The sequence below is a fragment of the Vespa velutina genome, chromosome 12 (genome assembly GCF_912470025.1).
Source record: "Vespa velutina chromosome 12, iVesVel2.1, whole genome shotgun sequence".
NCBI classification, from domain to species: Eukaryota; Metazoa; Arthropoda; class Insecta; order Hymenoptera; family Vespidae; genus Vespa; species Vespa velutina.
Genome location: NC_062199.1, coordinates 2,616,639 through 2,637,199, shown reverse-complemented (window position 1 = coordinate 2,637,199; position 20,561 = coordinate 2,616,639). Strand labels below are relative to the sequence as shown.

Below are 20,561 nucleotides of genomic sequence, written 5' to 3'. Positions count from 1 at the left end.
GTTCCGCGATACCGATCCGCGATACCTTTCCGCTTCAATGCACTGGCTTCTTAACTAACAGGGTATGCGTAGCTTAGCTACAACACACCTCTTACAGATAGCTCCACCATTTGCACCGTCCGCTTCAGACATAACGGATTATTAAGCACATCCGAATTCGTGCTTTCCGAATTTCGAACAATCAAAGCGCACTCCTTAGAAATACTAATCGCGTCGCGACACTCACGTGTGTGTTATAATTACGTAGATTCTACTGTTAAGCCGAAATTCGCGAAGTACCCCCCCTCGAAATATCGAAAAAATCAAACGAAGTCCACGGTAGGACCTTTAATCGCGCCCGAACACCCACGCGAGTGTTAGAAAAACGGTGACTCTACTCTAAATTCGCGTTTTCGATTCGAACAATCAAACGTAATATAATCGCGCCCGAGAACACCCACGCCTGTGCCCGCCGACACGCGCGCCAGTGTCCTTCCTATCCTTCCCGTATTCGCGCGTAAAAATCGATGATGAATCCTGCCATGTGATGTATCATCCGGCCGCTGTTGAACCTATCCCTCGATGACCTATACTGTAAAGAAAAAGATAAAGAGGAAATAAAAGAACAAAAAAATATATAAAACAGAATAATATATATGTACATATATAAAATACAAATAGAAAATAAATATATATAAATAGATGAGACCTAGAAAAAGAAACAAGAAGAGATGCAGCATTATAAATCATAATCAAAAACATAATTAAACACATAATTAAATATATAATTAGAAAGAAACAACATAAATAAATATTAAAAATACATAAATAACATATTAATAACATAATTGAAAACATAATTAAAAATGAAAAATATGAGATATAAACGAGAGCCCCAGAAAGAGAAGAATAGAGAGCCCCAAAAAAATAAGACAAGAGAAACAGTTCTATATGATGCTGAGACAGCAACCCGCACAGAAGCCCTCCCCCACAGGCCCCACCCGTGGGTCCCACCCGAGATATGAAATGATAATCAATAAGAGTATATAAGAATAAATAGAAATGACAGTGGACATAAAAGAGAGATAGAAAAATTTTTATTTCGTTTCTCTGAGAAATTATTGTACAATAGATTTCTGCTATATTTCTTCTTTTGAAGTATTATTAGCTATATAAAATGAAAATATGTTAATGTTTAGTTGGAATTAGATTGAAAAGATAATGGAAAAGTTGTACAATATGCAGCCATTAGCTCGGTAAAACTTGCATTTAAAAATTTATAATTAGAATTTGCAAGTATTAACGACCCAGGTCTCACTACGTGGAAGTTGCTGCATGTGGAGACCCACGGACTGACGGTGACTCTACTCTAAAATCCGCGTTCCGCGATACCGATCCGCGATACCTTTCCGCTTCAATGCACTGGCTTCTTAACTAACAGGGTATGCGTAGCTTAGCTACAGCACACCTCTTACAGATAGCTCCACCATTTGCACCGTCCGCTTCAGACATAACGGATTATTAAGCACATCCGACTTCGTGCTTTCCGAATTTCGAACAAACAAAGCGCACTCCTTAGAAATACTAATCGCGTCGCGACACTCACGTGTGTGTTATAATTACGTAGATTCTACTGTTAAGCCGAAATTCGCGAAGTACCCCCCTCGAAATATCGAAAAAATCAAACGAAGTCCACGGTAGGACCTTCAATCGCGGCCGAACACCCACGCGTGTGTTAGAAAAACGATGATTCTACTCTACAATTCGCGTTTTCGATTCGAACAATCAAACGTAATATAATCGCGCCCGAGAACACCCACGCCTGTGCCTGCCGACACGCGCGCCAGTGTCCTTCCTATCCTTCCCGTATTCGCGCGTAAAAATCGATGATGAATCTTGCCATGTGATGTATCATCCGGTCGCTGTTGAACCTATCCCTCGATGACCTATACTGTAAAAGAAAAAGATAAAGAGGAAATAAAAGAACAAAAAAATATATAAAACAGAATAATATATATGTACATATATAAAATACAAATAGAAAATAAATATATATAAATAGATGAGACCTAGAAAAAAAAAACAAGAGATGCAGCATTATAAATCATAATCAAAAACATAATCAAAAACATAATTAAACACATAATTAAATATATAATTAGAAAGAAACAACATAAATAAATATTAAAAATACATAAATAACATATTAATAACATAATTGAAAACATAATTAAAAATGAAAAATATGAGATATAAACGAGAGCCGGATATAAAAAAGAGAGCCCCAGAAAGAGAAGAATAGAGAGCCCCAAAAAGATAAGACAAGAGAAATATTTCTATATGATGCTGAGACAGCAACCCGCACAGAAGCCCTCCCCCACAGGCCCCACCCGTGGGTCCCACCCGAGATATATAAATGATAATCAATGAGAGTATATAAGAATAAATAGAAATGACAGTGGACATAAAAGAGAGATAGAAAAATTTTTATTTCGTTTCTCTGAGAAATTATTGTACAATAGATTTCTGCTATATTTCTTCTTTTGAAGTATTATTAGCTATATAAAATGAAAATATGTTAATGTTTAGTTGGCATTAGATTGAAAAGATAATGGAAAAGTTGTACAATATGCAGCCATTTGCTCGATAATACTTGTATTATAAGATTTATAATTAGACTTTGCAAGTATTAACGACCCAGGTCTCACTACGTGGAAGTTGCTGCATGTGGAGACCCACGGGCTAACGGTGATTCTAATTTACTCTAAAATCCGCGTTCCGCGATACCGATCCCTTATGCCTTCCGCTTCGGATATTTTGGGCATGGTTCAAAGCTAACAGGAAGTATCTAGCCTTAGCTACAGGGACTCCACTTACAGAAAGCTTTACCGTTCAACACCCTCGGCTCAGGCATAACGGATTATTAAGCACATCTGAATTCGTGCTTCCGAATTTCGAACAATCAAAGCGCATTTATCGCGTTCGCGGCACTCACGTGTGTTATAATTACGTAGATTCTACTGTTCTATCCAAATTCGCGAAGTAATCTAATCGAAATGTCGAAGAAACAAAATGAAGTCCCCGGTAGGACTTTCAATCGCGCACGCGAACACTCACGTGTGTGTTAGAATAACGGTGACTCTAAGTTGAAATCCGAAGCGTACCCCGAATTTCAACACTAAAACGAAGTCCATGATAGGACTTTTAATCGCGCCCGGACACCCACGCATGTGTTCGGAAAACGGTGACTCTACTCTAAATAAACTAATCGAATATTCGAGCAAACAAAACGAAGTCCCCGGTAGGACTTTTAATCGCGCACACGAACACTCACGTGAGTGTTAGAATAACGGTGACTCTAAGTTGAAATCCAAAGTGACATTAGTTAACCGGTATTTAGACTTCCGATGATATTTGCCGAGGGTTTTTACCCCTTCACACAAATATGAGGATTATCATAATACCAGCTAGTTATGTACAGCACTACAAGGCAAGCCGTTCGCGCACCCCCGAATTTCAACACTAAAACGAAGTCCATGATAGGACTTTTAATCGCGCCCGGACACCCACGCAAGTATTCGGAAAACGGTGACTCTACTCTAAAAAAACGCGTTCGCGAGGTAATCTAATCGAATATTCGAGCAAATATAAACGAAGTCCCCGGTAGGACTTTTAAGTCGCGCCTGCGTTCATTCACGTGAGTGTTAGAAAAACGGTGACTCTACTCTAAATTCGCGTTTTCGATACGAACAATCAAACGAAGTTTAATCGCGCCCGAGAACACCCACGCTTGTGCACGCGGACACGCGCGCCAGTGTTCTTCCTATCCTTCCCGTATTCGCGCGTAAAAATCGATGATGGATCCTGCCATGCGATGTATCATCCGGCCGCAGGTGGACCCTAGTCCTTGATGATCTATCCTGGAAAAGAAAAAGATAAGGAGAAAGCAAGAGAAAGAAAAAAGAAAGAAAATAGAAGATATATGTACATAGAATATAAATAAAAATAAATAAAATAGAAAGTAAATATATATAAATAGATAAGAGAGTTGCAGAAAGATGAGAAATAGAAGCAACTCTGCACGATGTTGAAACAGCAGACCGCATCATCACATGGCTCCCACCTAAAACATTAATCATAATTAATAAAATATATTAGTACCATAATTAAAACCATAATAAAAAACATAATTAAAACTATAATAAAAAACATAATTAAAAACATTATTAAACAAGAAAAATATGAGTAATAAAAGAGAGCTGCTGAAAGATAAGAAAATAGAAGTAGCTCTGCACGCTGCTGAAACTACAGTCCGCTTCATCTCATGGGTCCTACCTAATACTTAAAAATTAAAATTAATAAGAACATATTAATAACAAACCTAAAAACATAAAAACATAATTAAATAGAAATAACAAATAAATATTAAAGAAATATAATTAAAAATAAATAACATAATAAAAATCTGAAAAGAAATAACATATTAATAACATAATTAAAAATAAATAACATAATAAAAATCTGAAAAGAAATAACATATTAATAACATAATTAAAAATAAATAACATAATAAAAATCTGAAAAGAAATAACATATTAATAACATAATTAAAAACATAATTAAAGAAGAAAAATATTAGATAGAAAAGAAAGCTGCAGAAAGATAAGAAAATAGATGCAGCTCTACACGATGCTGAGACAGCAACCCGCACAGAAGCCCACACCCATGTCCCCATCCCATGGGTCCCACCCGAGACTTATAAATCATAATTAATAATAGTAAATCAGTATGAAAAATATGAAATAGAAAAGAGAGCCCCAGAAAGAGAAAAAAAGAGAAGCAGCTCTATAAGATGCTGAAACAGTAACCCGCACAGAGGCCCACACCCATGGGCCCATCCCATGGGGCCCCACCCGAGACTTATAAATCATAATTAATAAGAGTAAATCAGTATGAAAATATGAAATAAAAAAGAGAGTCCCAGAAAGAGAAGAAAAAAGAAGCAGCTCTATAAGATGCTGAGACAGCAACCCGCACAGAGGCCTACACCCATGGGCCCCTCCCATGGGTCCCACCCGAGATATATAAAGGATGAGATTAAATTAGATATATAGAAATGACAGTGAAGAAAGTTTTCTGTGCGATAGTATATCTATTAATCAATAGTTTATGGTAGTACTTATGTATGATCTTTATAAGATTGATAAGAATATTCTGTTGTTTAAATATTAATTAATTATACTTTATTTATATCGTACATTATTTAAATGTTAAGATAATCTTCTTTATTAATTATTCCTTCCCGTGTTGGCGACCCCCACGATTTAGAACTAGCTGAAAAGAAATAAGGAAAGAAAAAAGAATATTTATACATTATTAATTATACGAACGATAAAATTTTGAATTTAATTTAATTAAACATAAGAAAAATAAAAGATTAATTAAAAAAAAATGAAATATGTTGAACACTGAAAAAAAGAAATATTATTTTCTCTGAAAGAAATATTATATTACTTGTACATTTCATAGATACATTATTTTATTATAGAACTCGATTTTATTAAAATAAAATTATAAATTTAATTGAACTTTCGAAAAGAAAAAATGTTAAATGATAAAATGATAAAATTTATCAATCGACTTTAACGTAAAATTTGATTTTACTAAACTAAATTTTAAACTAAAAAAATAAACTAAAATTTGATTTTACTAAACTAAAATCATAAATTCAATTGAATTTTAGAAAAGAAAAAATGTATAAAATTTATGTCTTAAGTTTAATATTAAAAATGCATAAAATATGAAATAATCCTATTCGCGTAAGCGTGGCAATGTGAGAATGTTACTTCGTCTCAGTTTTTTAAATCTACACCCCTACACCCATCACCATAAGGAGCATTTTGAGTGACGACATGGTAAAATTAAAATACGAATAAGAGCCGTTCTCGAAAATTTCTAGTGAATCTTCGAAAATAACTCAATAACCTGATAATCCTCTTGAGTCACAGTTTGTGAGGGTCTCTTTGACATATAGCATCTTGTTTACTTCGTGCCCTAATCAAATCGAATATTCTTCAGAAACTGTAACGACAAAATTTTATTCGAAATTATAAGATATAAAAGAAAATCATTACACAATTATTGGTAGCCTAAAAAAAATTAAAATTAGTATATTAATTGCTGAAAATCCTGAGCTAAAAATTAATTAATTTATCATTTAGGTTTACGGACTATGTCTCTTTGTTTTTTAGCAATCATTCTACTCGATTTTTCTCTTTCAAAACCAATGACTCTATCGAGACTTTTCTTGTATCAATTTAAATTGATTAAATATTTAATTAATAATTATTTAAAAATATAAAGTAAAGCCTTGGACGTTCCTTCTTACAAACGAATATCTTAATTATTGTAATAAAATCATCGACAGTTTCGTTTGTAATCCAAAGACTATCCATCGCGAGTGTCTTCTTGCTCGTTCTTCATTAGAACTTATGAATATCGATTCTTTACTTATTTTCGCGCGAGTAAAATATTTAAAAATGTATTAAAATATTCAAAATCTCAAATAATTATAAACGCATTTGAGCAAAAAGACCCTATCCTGATCTAATAAATAAATGAAAAAATAATAAACCATTCACGAGTAAATCTTCGAAGAAATTTACTCGTGGTCACTCAATGCTCTTCTACTAATTAATTACAACCAATCACCCGTGTCGATTCGGACCTTTCGTCCTCGACATGATTGAGTGATTGGAGGGATTTAAAAATTCACTCACTACTTAAGAAGTTCTGGGATGGCTCCAAAACACTCGTTCAGATCGAAATTGAAAGTGGACGATTCGTATGTGTTTGAAAATTAGGTAGGTCGACATCGAAGTTGATCAAGAATCTCTTCAATGATGCACTGACTCTATATCGCGATAGTTATTTTTTAACGAACGGTCACTGAATTTATTTCGCGAAACTCTACTGTCTTTTATAAATACAGTCTGTGCGACTGTTAAAAAGCAAAACACTTTTTGCGAACAAACACTGACTCTAACGATTGCATTGCACACAATCGATGAAAACACACTTGTGGTTTAAATCGCGAAACCCGAACGAACAAACACTGCTTCTACTTCGCGATATTCTTATTTCAGCGATACCAAAAATATTCGATTAAATCATTGCTTCGCGCGCAATTGCAATGATGTTCTGAAACAAAAAAATAAAAACAAAATTATTACTATCACTGTTATAATAATAATAAATATATAAATTATTAAAGAAACGTACAATATAAAAATATATTTACCTTAAATAATCGTTGATACTACCAGCAAAGACATCCTGATATACTTTGGATGTTTATTCGTCAAAGGCCAAAGGAGAACTGATTCGGTAATCTTCCAAGTCTATAGAGATATGGTATATATAAATAAAAAAAAAATACGGGATTAAAATTTTGAAGTATCGAAATTTCAAATTAAAATTATTCTAAATTCCATGCGCGTTTCTTTCGTTATAATATTTAAATGAATTTACTATTGTTTAAACATTACTTTATTGTGCTCCGTGTACGTTAAATATTGTTTAAATAATTATAAAATTACCGAAATTATTAATTTATAAGTTTTCGCGATTAAAAAATAGAGAATACGATGTGCACTGGTCGGAGTGCAGAATTAAACTAACTCACGAATCGTCAAAGTTAATCGAAGGAACGTTTATGTTTACATTGCAGAAGGCCAACAACCACGAGTTTAAAATTTTTAAGTATTGGAATTTTATTTTTAAATTATTTTAGTTTCTCGCGTGTTTCTTTCTTTATAATGTTTAAATGAATCTACTATTGTTTAAATATTACTTTATTGTACTACGTGTACGTTAAATATTGTTTAAATAATTATAAAATTACCGAAATTATTAATTTATAAGTTTTCGCGATTAAAAATAGAGAGTACGATGTGCACTGGTCGGAGTGCAGAAGGAAACTAACTCACGAATCGTCAAAGTTAATCGAAGGAACGTTTATGTTTACATTGCAGAAGGCCAACAACCACGAGTTTAAAATTTTTAAGTATTGGAATTTTATTTTTAAATTATTTTTAGTTTCTCGCGTGTTTCTTTCTTTATAATGTTTAAATGAATCTACTATTGTTTAAATATTACTTTATTGTACTACGTGTACGTTAAATATTGTTTAAATAATTATAAAATTACCGAAATTATTAATTTATAAGTTTTCGCGATTAAAAATAGATAGTACGATGTGCACTGATCGGAATGCAGAAGGAAACTAACTCACGAATCGTCAAAGTTAATCGAAGGAACGTTTATGTTTACATTGCAGAAGGCCAAAAACCATGAGTTTAAAATTTTTAAGTATTGGATATTTATTTTTAAATTATTTTTAGTTTCTCGCGTGTTTCTTTCTTTATAATGTTTAAATTAATCTACTATTGTTTAAATATTACTTTATTGTACTACGTGTACGTTAAATATTGTTTAAATAATTATAAAATTACCGAAATTATTAATTTATAAGTTTTCGCGATTAAAAATAGATAGTACGATGTGCACTGATCGGAATGCAGAAGGAAACTAACTCACGAATCGTCAAAGTTAATCGAAGGAACGTTTATGTTTACATTGCAGAAGGCCAAAAACCACGAGTTTAAAATTTTTAAGTATTGGATATTTATTTTTAAATTATTTTTAGTTTCTCGCGTGTTTCTTTCTTTATAATGTTTAAATGAATCTACTATTGTTTAAATATTACTTTATGTACTACGTTACTTTAATATTGTTTAAATATTATAAAATTACCGAAATTATTAATTTATAAGTTTTTCGCGATTAGAAATAGATAGTACGATGTGCACTGATCGGAATTGCAAAGGAAACTAACTCACGAATCGTCAAAGTTAATCGAAGGAATGTTATGTTTACATTGAGAAGGCCAAAACCACGAGTTTAAATTTTTAAGTATTGGATCATTTATTTTTAAATTATTCTTAGTTCCTCGCGTGTTTCTTTCTTTATAAAGTTTAACTTAATCTACTATTGTTTAAATATTACTTTATTGTACTACGTGTACGTAAAGATGTTTAAATAATTATAAAATTACCGCGAAATTATTACATTTATAAGTTTTCGCGATTAAAAATAGAGAGTACGGATGTGCACTGGTCGAAGTGCAGAAGGAAACTAACTCACGAATCGTCCAACGTTAATCGAAGGAACTTTTATGTTTACATTGCAGAAGGCCAAAAACCACGAGTTTAAAATTTTTTAAGTATTGGAATTTTATTTTTAAATTATTTTTAGTTCTCGCGTGTTCTTTCTTTATAATGTTTAAATGAATCTACTATTGTTTAAATATTACTTTATTGTACTACGTGTACGTTAAATATTGTTAAATAATTATAAATACCGAAAGTATTAATTTATAAGTTTTTCGCGATTAAACATAGATAGTACGATGTGCATGGTCGAAGTGCAGAAGGAAACTAAGTCACGAATCGTCAAAGGTAATCGAAGGCACGTTTTGTTTACATTGCAGCAGGCCAAAACCACGAGTTTAAAAATTTTTAAGTAGTGGATATTTATTTTTAAATTATTTTTAGTTTCTCGCGTGTTTCTTTCTTTATAATGTTTAAATGAATCTACTATTGTTTAAATATTACTTTATTGTACTACGTTACGTTAAATATTGTTTTTTAAATAATTATAAAATTACCGAAATTATTAATTTATAAGTTTTCGCGATTAAAACTAGATAGTACGATGTGCACTGATCGGAATGCAGAAGGAAACTAACTCCCGAATCGTCAAAGTAATCGAAGGAGGAACGTTTATGTTTACATTGCAGAAGGCCAAAAACCACGAGTTTATAAATTTTTAAGTATTGGATATTTATTTTTAATTATTTTTAGTTTCTCGCGTGTTCTTTCTTTATAATGTTTAAATGAATCTACATTGTTTAAAATTACTTTATTGTACTACGTGTACGTTAAATATTGTTTAAATAATTATAAAATTACCGAATTATTAATTTATAAGGTTTTCGCGATTAAAAATAGATAGTACGATGTGCATGATCGGAATGCAGAAGGAAACTAACTCACGAATCGTCAAAGTTAATCGAAGGAACGTTTTATGTTTACATTGCAGAAGGCCAACAACCCGAGTTTCAAATTTTAAGTATTGGGACTTTTATTTTTTAATATTTTTAGTTTCTCGCGTGTTTCTTTCTTTATAATGTTTAAATTAATCTACTATTGTTTAAATATTACTTTATTGTACTACGTTTACGTTAAATATTGTTTAAATAATTATAAAATTACCGAAATTATTAATTTATAAGTTTTCGCGATTAGAAATAGATAGTACGATGTGCACTGATCGGAATGCAAAAGGAAACTAACTCACGAATCGTCAAAGTTAATCGAAGGAACGTTTATGTTTACATTGCAGAAGGCCAAAAACCACGAGTTTAAAATTTTTAAGTATTGGATATTTATTTTTAATTATTTTCGTTTCTCGCGTGTTTCTTTCTTTATAATGTTTAAATGAATCTACTATTGTTTTAAATATTACTTTATTGGACTACGTGTACGTTAAATATTGTTTAAATAATTATAAAATTATGGATAATATTAATTTATTAGCTTTAGCGTTTAGAAAAGTGAATCGCGATATGCACAGGATGAAGTACAAGAGAAAACTAACTCGCAAACTGTCAAAGATCGATGCAAAGTGCGTTTATGTTTATATTACACGAAGCAAATACTCCGAATTGAAATTCAAAATAATAGAAGTTTCTATTAAATGTATTCTGTCCCATGCGCGCTTCCGTCTTTTTAAAGTTTTAAATAAATATACTAGTATTTAAATATTACTTTATTCTATCCCGCGTACTGAAAGATTGTTTAAATAATTATAACATAGCGCAAATGTTAATTATTAGTTTCCCTGTTTAAAAAGAGAGAGAGGCGTGTGCTCACTGGTCGAAGTGCAAAGGGAAACTAACTCGGCCTTTGTCAAAGGTATCGAAGGACCGTTTATGTTTATTTACACAAGGCAAGCAAACTCTGAGATATAATTTTAAAGTTTATTTTATTTTTAAATTATTTTATGTTTCTTGCGTATTCGTCTCATAATGTTTAAACGAATCTACTATTGTTTAAATATTACTTTATTGTACTCCGTGTTCTCTTAAGATTGTTTAAATAATTATAAAATTACCGAAATTGTTAATTTATAATTTATCGCTTGTATAAAAAGAGAGAGTCGATGTGCATTGGACGGAGTGCATGAAAGAGGGTGAAGGAAAAAAAGAGAGAGAGAGAGACAACACTTAAATTTCAAAATATCTGATATTATAAATAATGCATTTGTTACATAACACTTATTATAAATTTATCATTTTTTTTCAATAAATTTCAACTAATTTAATTTAAATATTTCATTCTTGTTAAACAATGTGAATGTCGTTATTGTAGATAATTAAATGACATTAATGAGTCATTGGGATGTAACCTCATCAGAATTCTGAAAAAGAAGTAGTTATTAAATTATCAACAAGGATTATGTATATATATATTGTGTATATATATGTAATATTCCGTTTCTTTCTTTTCACCTTTTAATCCGTTAATGCACTATCTGGCAAAACCACCAAGTAAGATCATTGAAATAATAGGTAAATTGCAGAACATTAAAGATGAGGGTAATAAACATGAGATAAAAATTAAATATTAATAAAAATGGAAAGAAAATTAAAGTAACGCTTACGATTGCAAAACCTCTTAGTACATTACACATTTCGGATTTTTTTTTAGAAACGTTTTCATTTTAATCAAACGCACATTTATTACCTTTTATATCTTATATATCTATATGTGTGTGTATAAAATACTTATAAAAATGTATAATTGGTATACCTGTTCTGATTCATTGATCTCTTCAATATCCATCAAATTAACGCCAGTTATTAAGGACATTAATAAGATATATAGTCCCGTTGAAAATATTTATGAAATTTGTAAGGAATATCAAATATAAATATAAAATATATAAAAACGGTAGAATCGTTAGGTTAATAAAAAATTTTGCTATCGTTTGAAACAATCGCATTTTTCGTAAAAAGAAAATAGGATAAATTTATATCAATTATTTAAAGATCGTGAAATATAACAAACTGTAACAAAAGATGTTAATAAAATATGTGCCAATAATTAAAAAAATACCCTGAGTGAAAAATCTGTAAAAATTGAATTTATCACTTATTTTATGTTACATTGATCTATATTATAGTAATGTAGAACCATTGGAAAAAAAAATAATATATGCCTTAAGCTATTTTCATTGTCACCAACTTTGCAAGCTGTATAATTAAATATATATATAAATATATAATATATATATATATATATATATATATATATTATATATTCTAAAATTTTTTTTTAAGATAAAATTTGTTTTTTTCTTGGTTTAGAAATAGGAATCTCGTTCTCTATAGTGAAAGTAGCATTACTGGGCAGTGAACTATCACTTTCTAACATTTTTACAAAATTCTTTTCGCTATTACTTATAGATCTTTCATTAGCTGAAGTTTTCACAGAATTCAAATCTTTATTTTGTTCAAACTCAGCTTTCTCTACAATGTAAGTACCAGCACTTTCTGGTGAACTAGAAGAAGTAATCTTTAATTCCTGAACTTCTTGCGTAATCGCAAAATCCGAAGGACCAATACGATCATCAGACATTTCTTTACGAAAAACTCGATTTCTTCTAGAATTCGTTGCACCATCAGAAAAAGTCTTCGGTGTATTTTCTTGAAGAATTTTACTCCTTCTTGAATCCTTTGCACTCTTCGTTCTCCTACCATTGAGATCTGAATCATTTTCTTTCAAAACGTGAAACGTTTTCAATTCGATCGTTTCTTTTCCATCGTAACTCATAGAACTTGATTCAATGTACGAACTGGAACGATCTGCATTTGAATTCTTTAATGTAGATAATTTTTTCGATTTGATTTTCTCTTTTTTCTTATCATCCTGATTAAAACTCGTCGAGGATTTATTCCTATCTCTGTCCTGATCATTAAAAAGAAAATTCTGACCAGATTCAAGATCATTCGATGATCTAGACGTATTCGAAAGTATCCTATCGATCTTCTCGATGATATTATACAAACGACTGGTGCTACGACTTTTCAATTGTTCTTCGGTTTCTTTCAATCGTCGCAATTTTAACTTCGCACTCTCGTACTTCCTTTCATTTTGAAAAATATTCAGAATCGTCGAATTACGACTTAGAGGAGTTCGATAACTATTTAATTCTCCTTCATTTAATAATTCCTGTCGTCTACCACTCGACATTGATCTTGATCTTTCTTTAATAGAAACATTTGGAAGATTCAAACTCAGATCAACTCTATAATCACCAATTCCTGTCTCAGCTTCCGTCATCATCGACAAACCTATATTCATCCCTGTCGAATTCTTTTCGAACTTTAAAACTCTAACTTGAGCAGGACTACCAAAACTTGAGAATGCTAATACATGATCGTATGGATGATAATCAACGCAAGTTATTGCTCTAAAGGGTTCGTTCGAATCGTATATCTTGCTAAATATCTACCAGTTTCTAAATTCCAGACGTTCAAAGTTGAATCTTCTCCACCACAAAATATTAAACCACCGCAAGGCGAAATACAAGCTGTAGATTGTATTCTATGGCATAATTAAAATTAATTAATTCATTATATTAACATCTTTAGAATTAAAAAAGAGAAGAAATAAATACCTTTGGTTTTTCAAACCATCGTACTTTTGTAATACTACATCAGCAGCAAGATCTATCATTCGCAGACCATTGTCTCTCGAATGAACGAGTAATCTTGATTCGAGCGGATGTAAAATAATCGTATTTATCGTGATGTTCTCTATTTCGCGAATATTTATCTTTTTCGACAAATACCATTCTTTTTTAGAAGACATCTTACGATTTTTTTTCACTGACCATAGTATTATTGTACCAACGCTGTCAGCTGTAAGAAGATTACCATTCTTTTGAAAGCACAAAGAATTAACAAATCCCTCGTGTATCTCTAATTCTTGGCTCAGTTCGTAATTCTTTGATTTTAAATCTCTCGTCCATATTCTTGCAATACGATCGTAACATCCTGTAGCTATTATCGACACGTTTCTACGATTGAATTTACCACAGTAAACGTAGGAAGGATGAGGTAACATCTGAGAAAAATTTTATGAAATTTTGGAATTTATATAATAGAAATATCATAGAAAAAATATATATATCCCCTTCCACCCTTCTCTCTCTCTCTCTCTCTCTTTCCATCTCTCTGTGTGTTAACTCACTCGAATATGTTGTACAATTTTATTACGAACGTCCCATATACGAGCAGTTTGATCCGATGAAACAGAAAGTAGATAATGATCATCCGGCGACCAGTTTAATGAATATACGAATGTTTTGTGTCCAGAAAATCGAACATGAACTTTATTAGATTCGATCTAAAATTCAATCAATTTTATAAGAAATCCCTTGGAATCAATAAATTATACACATTCGTTATACCTCATATATTATTATAGGATAATCATATTCTTCAGAAAAAACGCAAGCTAAATATTTGCCATCATTATTGAAAGCAAGAAAGAAACACCCCATTTTCCTAATCTCAGTTTCAAAGTATTTCTCATTTGGTATTTACAAGATTGAGCAGCCAATCTTGTCCATCTTGGTAATTAATTAATTTCTGATGATTGTACCGATAACTTATGTGATTCGTTTCCGATATCTAAAATATCGTCAAAAGAGAGCTGCTGATAAAGTACTGGTTCTAATTTTGGTGGATTTATAGATGTAACAGTGACGTAAAGACTACTTGGATATTTTTCTCTTCTGTTCGATTTCCACCAATTGTAACCTATTAAAAGATTTCATTGAAAGCATTGAAGCTTTGTTCGAAAAAAGAAAAAAAAAAATAATAATAATAATATCTAATTCTTTCTTACTTCACATTTTCTTGAACCAAAGTTCCTTGTACTCTTCTGAGGTCTGTATAATTGCAATCTGATCTTTTTATCAATGTGCATCACGTTATTCGTTCCAACTGTTTTTAAAAATGCCCAAGCTATTTTATACCAACAACCTTCGTTACCTGTTCGCCAAAATATCAATAAAATAAATTCAATTATTATAAAAGATAATTGTTTTTAAAATTGAACATGATCATGATTAAGAAACTTGCCAAACCTATCGTAGTTGAAGCTAGCTTCGGCAAAGCTCAAAAGATCAACAATTTCGAAAAAAAGGATAACTTGTTCATTTCCAATCTTCACGATCGTTTTAAAAATCAGTGTTCAAAAATAATTTCTTCTTCCCAAATAGGTATCATCGACCTGTTCTCCTTGAAATCAAATTTTCCAGTAATCATCGGCTGGATATACGAACTTCCATTGTCATTTTTATTTTTTAAATAATTACCAGTCTCTGCTTCAACGATATGTACTTTAACCATAGGATGTTTAGTCACATAATCGGTCTCAAGCATGTCAGCTTTGTGAATCGTAATTAGGATGTATTTTATCGGTTCACTTTTTTTCTTTTTTTTCTTCTTCCTCTTCGAATCCAGCTCGTTCGCTAAATAACGAATTTCTTCTTTAGATCTACGATCTTTTTTCTTTTTATTTTCAGATAAAGTTCTACCAGTCGACATTCTTGATGACAATTCTTCTTCTTCTTCTTCTTCTTCTTCTTCTCCTTCTCCTTCTTTTTCGTTAGTTGAAAAATTTTCTCGACTCGAGTATTCCATAATTTTTTTCTGTCTTTTTAATACCTCACGATCATCATTAATTAATTCATCCTCGGATACTGTATATCGATTATTTGATATTTCTTCTAAACTATTTGACACATTCGAGCGAAGAGAATTTTTTCTTCGTCTTCTAGACAAATGTAACGTCTTTTTTATCGATGACGAAGAAACATTAACATCGGAATCTTCAGTATTTTCTAGAGTCGACGTTGTTTCCTGTTTTCTCGGAGAAGTTCTCTTAGAGAAATTATTTCTTGAATCTCGAGATGAGGAAGGTGTATCCATTCGATCACTCATCCTTCTCATCTCAATTTTCGTGTTATCTTTAACATAATCTCTCTCAATTCTTAAAACTTCTTCGTTCTCCGATACAAATGCTTCATTCTCAAAAGCAAAACGTGAATTTTGTTTGTCCGTCGAGAATGATCTTGGAGCTGGTACCGGTATCTTTGAGCTTTCTATAGTCTTTGAAATTTTCTCATTAATCGATGAAGAATCCAAAGTTTCTGGTAAACGAATAACGCTGGTATCTTTGGACCAACGTTTCCTTGGTGGCTTTTTTAAATTTGTAACTTCGTTCATAACAGGACGTACTGTCTCCCATTGTTTCCTACGACGTGGTTTATCTTCGAATAAATTTTGCGAAGATCTCGATGACAAAATAGGCGTTGAAATTATTTCTTCCTCGTTGTCCTCGAATTCATCAATCGAATCTATTACAAAATTATCCTTCGTTGCAACTTTTATTTTTTTCTTTGATTCCTTTTGAGAATTACTACCTAAAGACAAATCTTCTATTTCTGATACTTCGATTGATTTGGATTCGAAAATATCAATCTTATTTTTTAATGATTTTATCGGTATTGTTTCTTCGTAACGTTGATGAACGTCCACAACGACATCGACAGATTTTAAATTGTTAGATCTTGTTAATTTTTTTCTATTAGCAACAAAAGAAGAAGAGTTTGTTCTTTCTTTCATATCAGATCCGTTGCTCATAGAATTTGTCAGAGAATCATTTAAATCATCTTCTTTCGAATTGAGCAACATTTTACGATCATTAGTTTCGAATGCTTGTATAGTTCTTTTCTTCTCTGATTTTTTTCTTTTAACAAGTGACCACTGGCCTTCCACTTCACTTTCTGATTTACTTGCATTTTGATCAGACGTCCAGTCAGAATTACGTACTAATCGTGTCTTATCTTTTTCCGACATTATAAAACTTTTTTGATTATTTTTTTTTTTGTTTTGTTTTTTTATTTGAATTTTTTTACAATAAAATACACTTATTTACCGACTCTTCATCTCAGCAAATTATGTATCTAAAAAGTATTATTATAAATCATTATCTTTATCACAATCAAAATGTATATATATACTTTATAAGCATCAACGGGTCTTACAATTAAAATTTAGATCAATTTTCTTATCACTGATATATTTCTCGTTATTATTAGAATATTGAATTTGTTTTGAAAATTTAAAGATAGAGTATACATTTTTTTTCTAATATTTTAAATAATTGTGAAACTTTATTTTACAATAGTATTTTTATTTGTTGATAAAATGGTTAACACTTTGACAGGCGACACACCAACTGCATGGCCTACAAGAACTTCACTCACGTTTATCCATACTACGCACGGAAACGTGAATAGATCGATAAACGGCAGGTGTTTGCTACTGTTGTATGTGGAAACCCGTATTGATTATAATACACTTATTTCTCTGACATCAAATCAATTTCAACTTTATTATTAAAAAAAAAAATTTATTCGTAGGAAAGTACGATTAAACACAATAGACTTTTTCCTTTCTATATTTATTAATCACATAATTGTATATAGACTACAGTAATTAATCTAATTTGCTTAGATAATAACTGTATTACCGTTTATATTATTGTTATTTAGTTCAACGTCATTTTCTGCGGATCGCCTCGCTTTTTCCTGAAAGAGATATTAATGAATATTTGTACAAATATATTTTTTCTAAAAAAGTAATATTTTTTAATTAGAAAGATAATTAAAACTTTGAATTTTATGTTAAATCATATATATATAAGTACAATATAAAATATATAAGAAAACGATAGAGAATTCAAATAAAATATAAAATTCTTACTGCTTCTATAATATTTATATAATCTTGTTCACATTGTTCTATCAAAGTATCTTTCGAACTTAAAACATTTTGTTTCAAATCCTCATGATTATTACTTTTCGAAGGATCATTCATAATTTCTGAATCAACGTTAACGCGAAGAGACTTCATTTTTAATCTTATTTCCCTGTTCTTTGCTTCGATTACTTTTTCCCTACGTGTTTCTCTATCCAATAGCTAACAAAAAAAATATAAATAAATAAATTTATATATAATAAAATAATCTGAAAATTACTTTTATAAATATAAAAGTATACTTTACTGCTGTTAATAATAATTTATCATTTTTATGATTGATCTTTAATGCTTCTGATAGTTCAAGTAAATATATTATACCATTTCTACTAGCAACAGCAACTAATTGTCCTTGTTCATGAGGTCTTACACAAGTAAGAGCATCGTCGCATACCTAATAATTAAAATAATTTAATATTTATTAAAATTTATTACTATTAAAAAAAAAAAAAAAGACGTAACCTTTATACTAAGAACTGGAGAATCTTGCTGTATAAGCAGATCCCATACATCCAAAGTTCCATCAATTTTGATCAAAAAGAAAACAGAATATCTTGTTGCACTCCATGAACCACCCATTAAAAATTGTCGATGACCTCTAACAAAATGATCAATCGAAATAATATAATTTTATATATATCATATTTATTATATAAATATAGCAAATATCATACTTACGGAGTCCAAGCAATACAAGATTCTCTACAATCTTCAGACCATATTCTAGCTGTCCAATCGCCAATAGTTAAAAAATTTTTAATGAACGTAGGATTCCTCTCTAAGCCTATTACTGGACCATATTGAACTTTAAATCTAACTGCTAGTTTTTCACTCGGTGTTTTCCCTTTACGATTTGCAGATATTACCATACCTTAAAACAACAGGATTAAATATAATTAAGATAATAATTAAACGATTAATAAATTAAGATTGTATGATTAATAAAAAATAACCATTTTCTAGACCACACATAAATCGTGAACTCATAGAAGGTTCAAATTGTAACGCGGATATGCCAGTCGCCCGATCAACATTTTGATTTTCTACTTTCTCTAAATCTACTACCAAAGTTTCAGTAGGTACTTTCATTTTTCTTGTATCCCACCATTTGATCTATAATATAAATAAAAACATAAAAATCAATTGTTCAATTTATCAATATCATTACATATATATATATATATATATTTTTTTTTTTATAATATATTAAACCTGTCCATCCTTTGAAGAACTAAAAAATTCTGTTCCAGTTTTAGAATTTATCCACAAAACATTATCACATGGATCTCTATGACTTTGATTGACTGAACTAACTTCATTAGGTTCAGATCCTTTTCTTATATCCCAAAATGCTACTTGCCCAGTCATTAAACCACCAACTAAGACATTATTATCTTTAGAACTATATTCTAAAGTTAAAATCGGACAAAATGGCTTTAAAGTCATAAATGGACTACCCGGATTCTCTGCAAAATAATCATTTTATTCTTCTCTTATTTCTGTATCATTTAATATTAATATAAGCAGTCACAAACCTATATCCCAAATATATGATGTAGTACTAAAATTCATTATATTTTTAAAATCAGTATTACAATAACTTGCTGCAAAACGAGTTCCTTGATCAGGTGACCATGAAACATGTGTTATCTGACGTTTCATTGTTAAAGGATCACGGTATACATTCACGGTACGGGAAAATGTTCTTTGTATCAATGATGTTGCTTCTATATCATTGAAATATTGTTCATAAATATCACATACATTATTTTGTAAAATGCAATGTTCCATTGCCTGAAAAATAAAAAAGAAAAGGATGCAATATGTAATAAATTATTTTTTTTTTTTAATCCTATTTATTTTCAAATAATCTTATAATTGTTATAATTACAGGTAATAACTGCAGCATAGTATGAATATATAGCTCATCCTTTTCTATCTTCCGTCTATATCTAACAGTTTGTTCCATCTCTTTCGTATTAATATCTTTTGGCCAACCACCCTCATAATGATACATTCCATTATTCCTATACGTTACAGTATTTGTATTTACCTAAAAATAATTATTCATTTGGTTATCATTCCTATTTATTTATAAACATCTATCAATTTATATATCAATATATATAAATACCTCATGAGCAGCATATACTTTGCTGTACTGGGTGCTTCGTGCAACAGAATTAATATTATTATGCATCAGTGCTGGGTTTGACTGAATCTAGATTTATATTATCAAATTCTGAAAAATTACGCGGTCTAGCAAATTGCAAACACTTTTTTATAATGTATATTAAAAATATACATTATAAATATCCATAGTAGTTTCTTTCCTGAAATTAAACTGAATACCACTTATCAATAATAAAATAAAAATTGTTTACACCGAGATTACTTCTTTTTTATTCATATTTTAAAAATTATTTATAAAAAAATATTTAACTCGATAAAAAAAAATATACTCGTTAAAAAGTTAAATTATAATTGCATAAAAAACAAAATTTGTGAATACTATCACACAGTACGTATAAGCATATTTCTTAAATCAACCATACTATTTGAT

At 30.4% G+C, this 20,561-nt stretch overlaps 1 protein-coding gene and 1 long non-coding RNA gene across 2 annotated transcripts; both read right to left on the bottom strand.

The window, feature by feature from the left end:
- Positions 1 to 11,326: 11,326 nt before the first annotated feature.
- LOC124953241 lies at positions 11,327 to 12,372 on the bottom strand. Its single transcript, XR_007102175.1, has 2 exons — positions 11,913 to 12,372; positions 11,327 to 11,520 (listed from the first exon to the last, which is right to left on the bottom strand). It is a non-coding gene; the product is annotated as an uncharacterized LOC124953241 (long non-coding RNA).
- Positions 12,373 to 12,416: 44 nt separating this feature from the next.
- LOC124953529 lies at positions 12,417 to 20,273 on the bottom strand. The gene is given in 21 exon segments (XM_047505053.1): positions 12,417 to 13,592; positions 13,595 to 13,709; positions 13,783 to 14,231; positions 14,358 to 14,513; positions 14,578 to 14,708; positions 14,711 to 14,928; positions 15,016 to 15,163; positions 15,254 to 15,331; positions 15,334 to 17,105; positions 17,200 to 17,218; positions 17,446 to 17,500; positions 17,704 to 17,769; positions 17,945 to 18,160; positions 18,246 to 18,392; positions 18,461 to 18,596; positions 18,677 to 18,869; positions 18,952 to 19,111; positions 19,211 to 19,464; positions 19,534 to 19,792; positions 19,890 to 20,051; positions 20,133 to 20,273. Coding segments are annotated over 21 exon segments (5,955 nt in total). The 5' UTR covers positions 20,199 to 20,273; the 3' UTR covers positions 12,417 to 12,437.
- Positions 20,274 to 20,561: the final 288 nt, after the last annotated feature.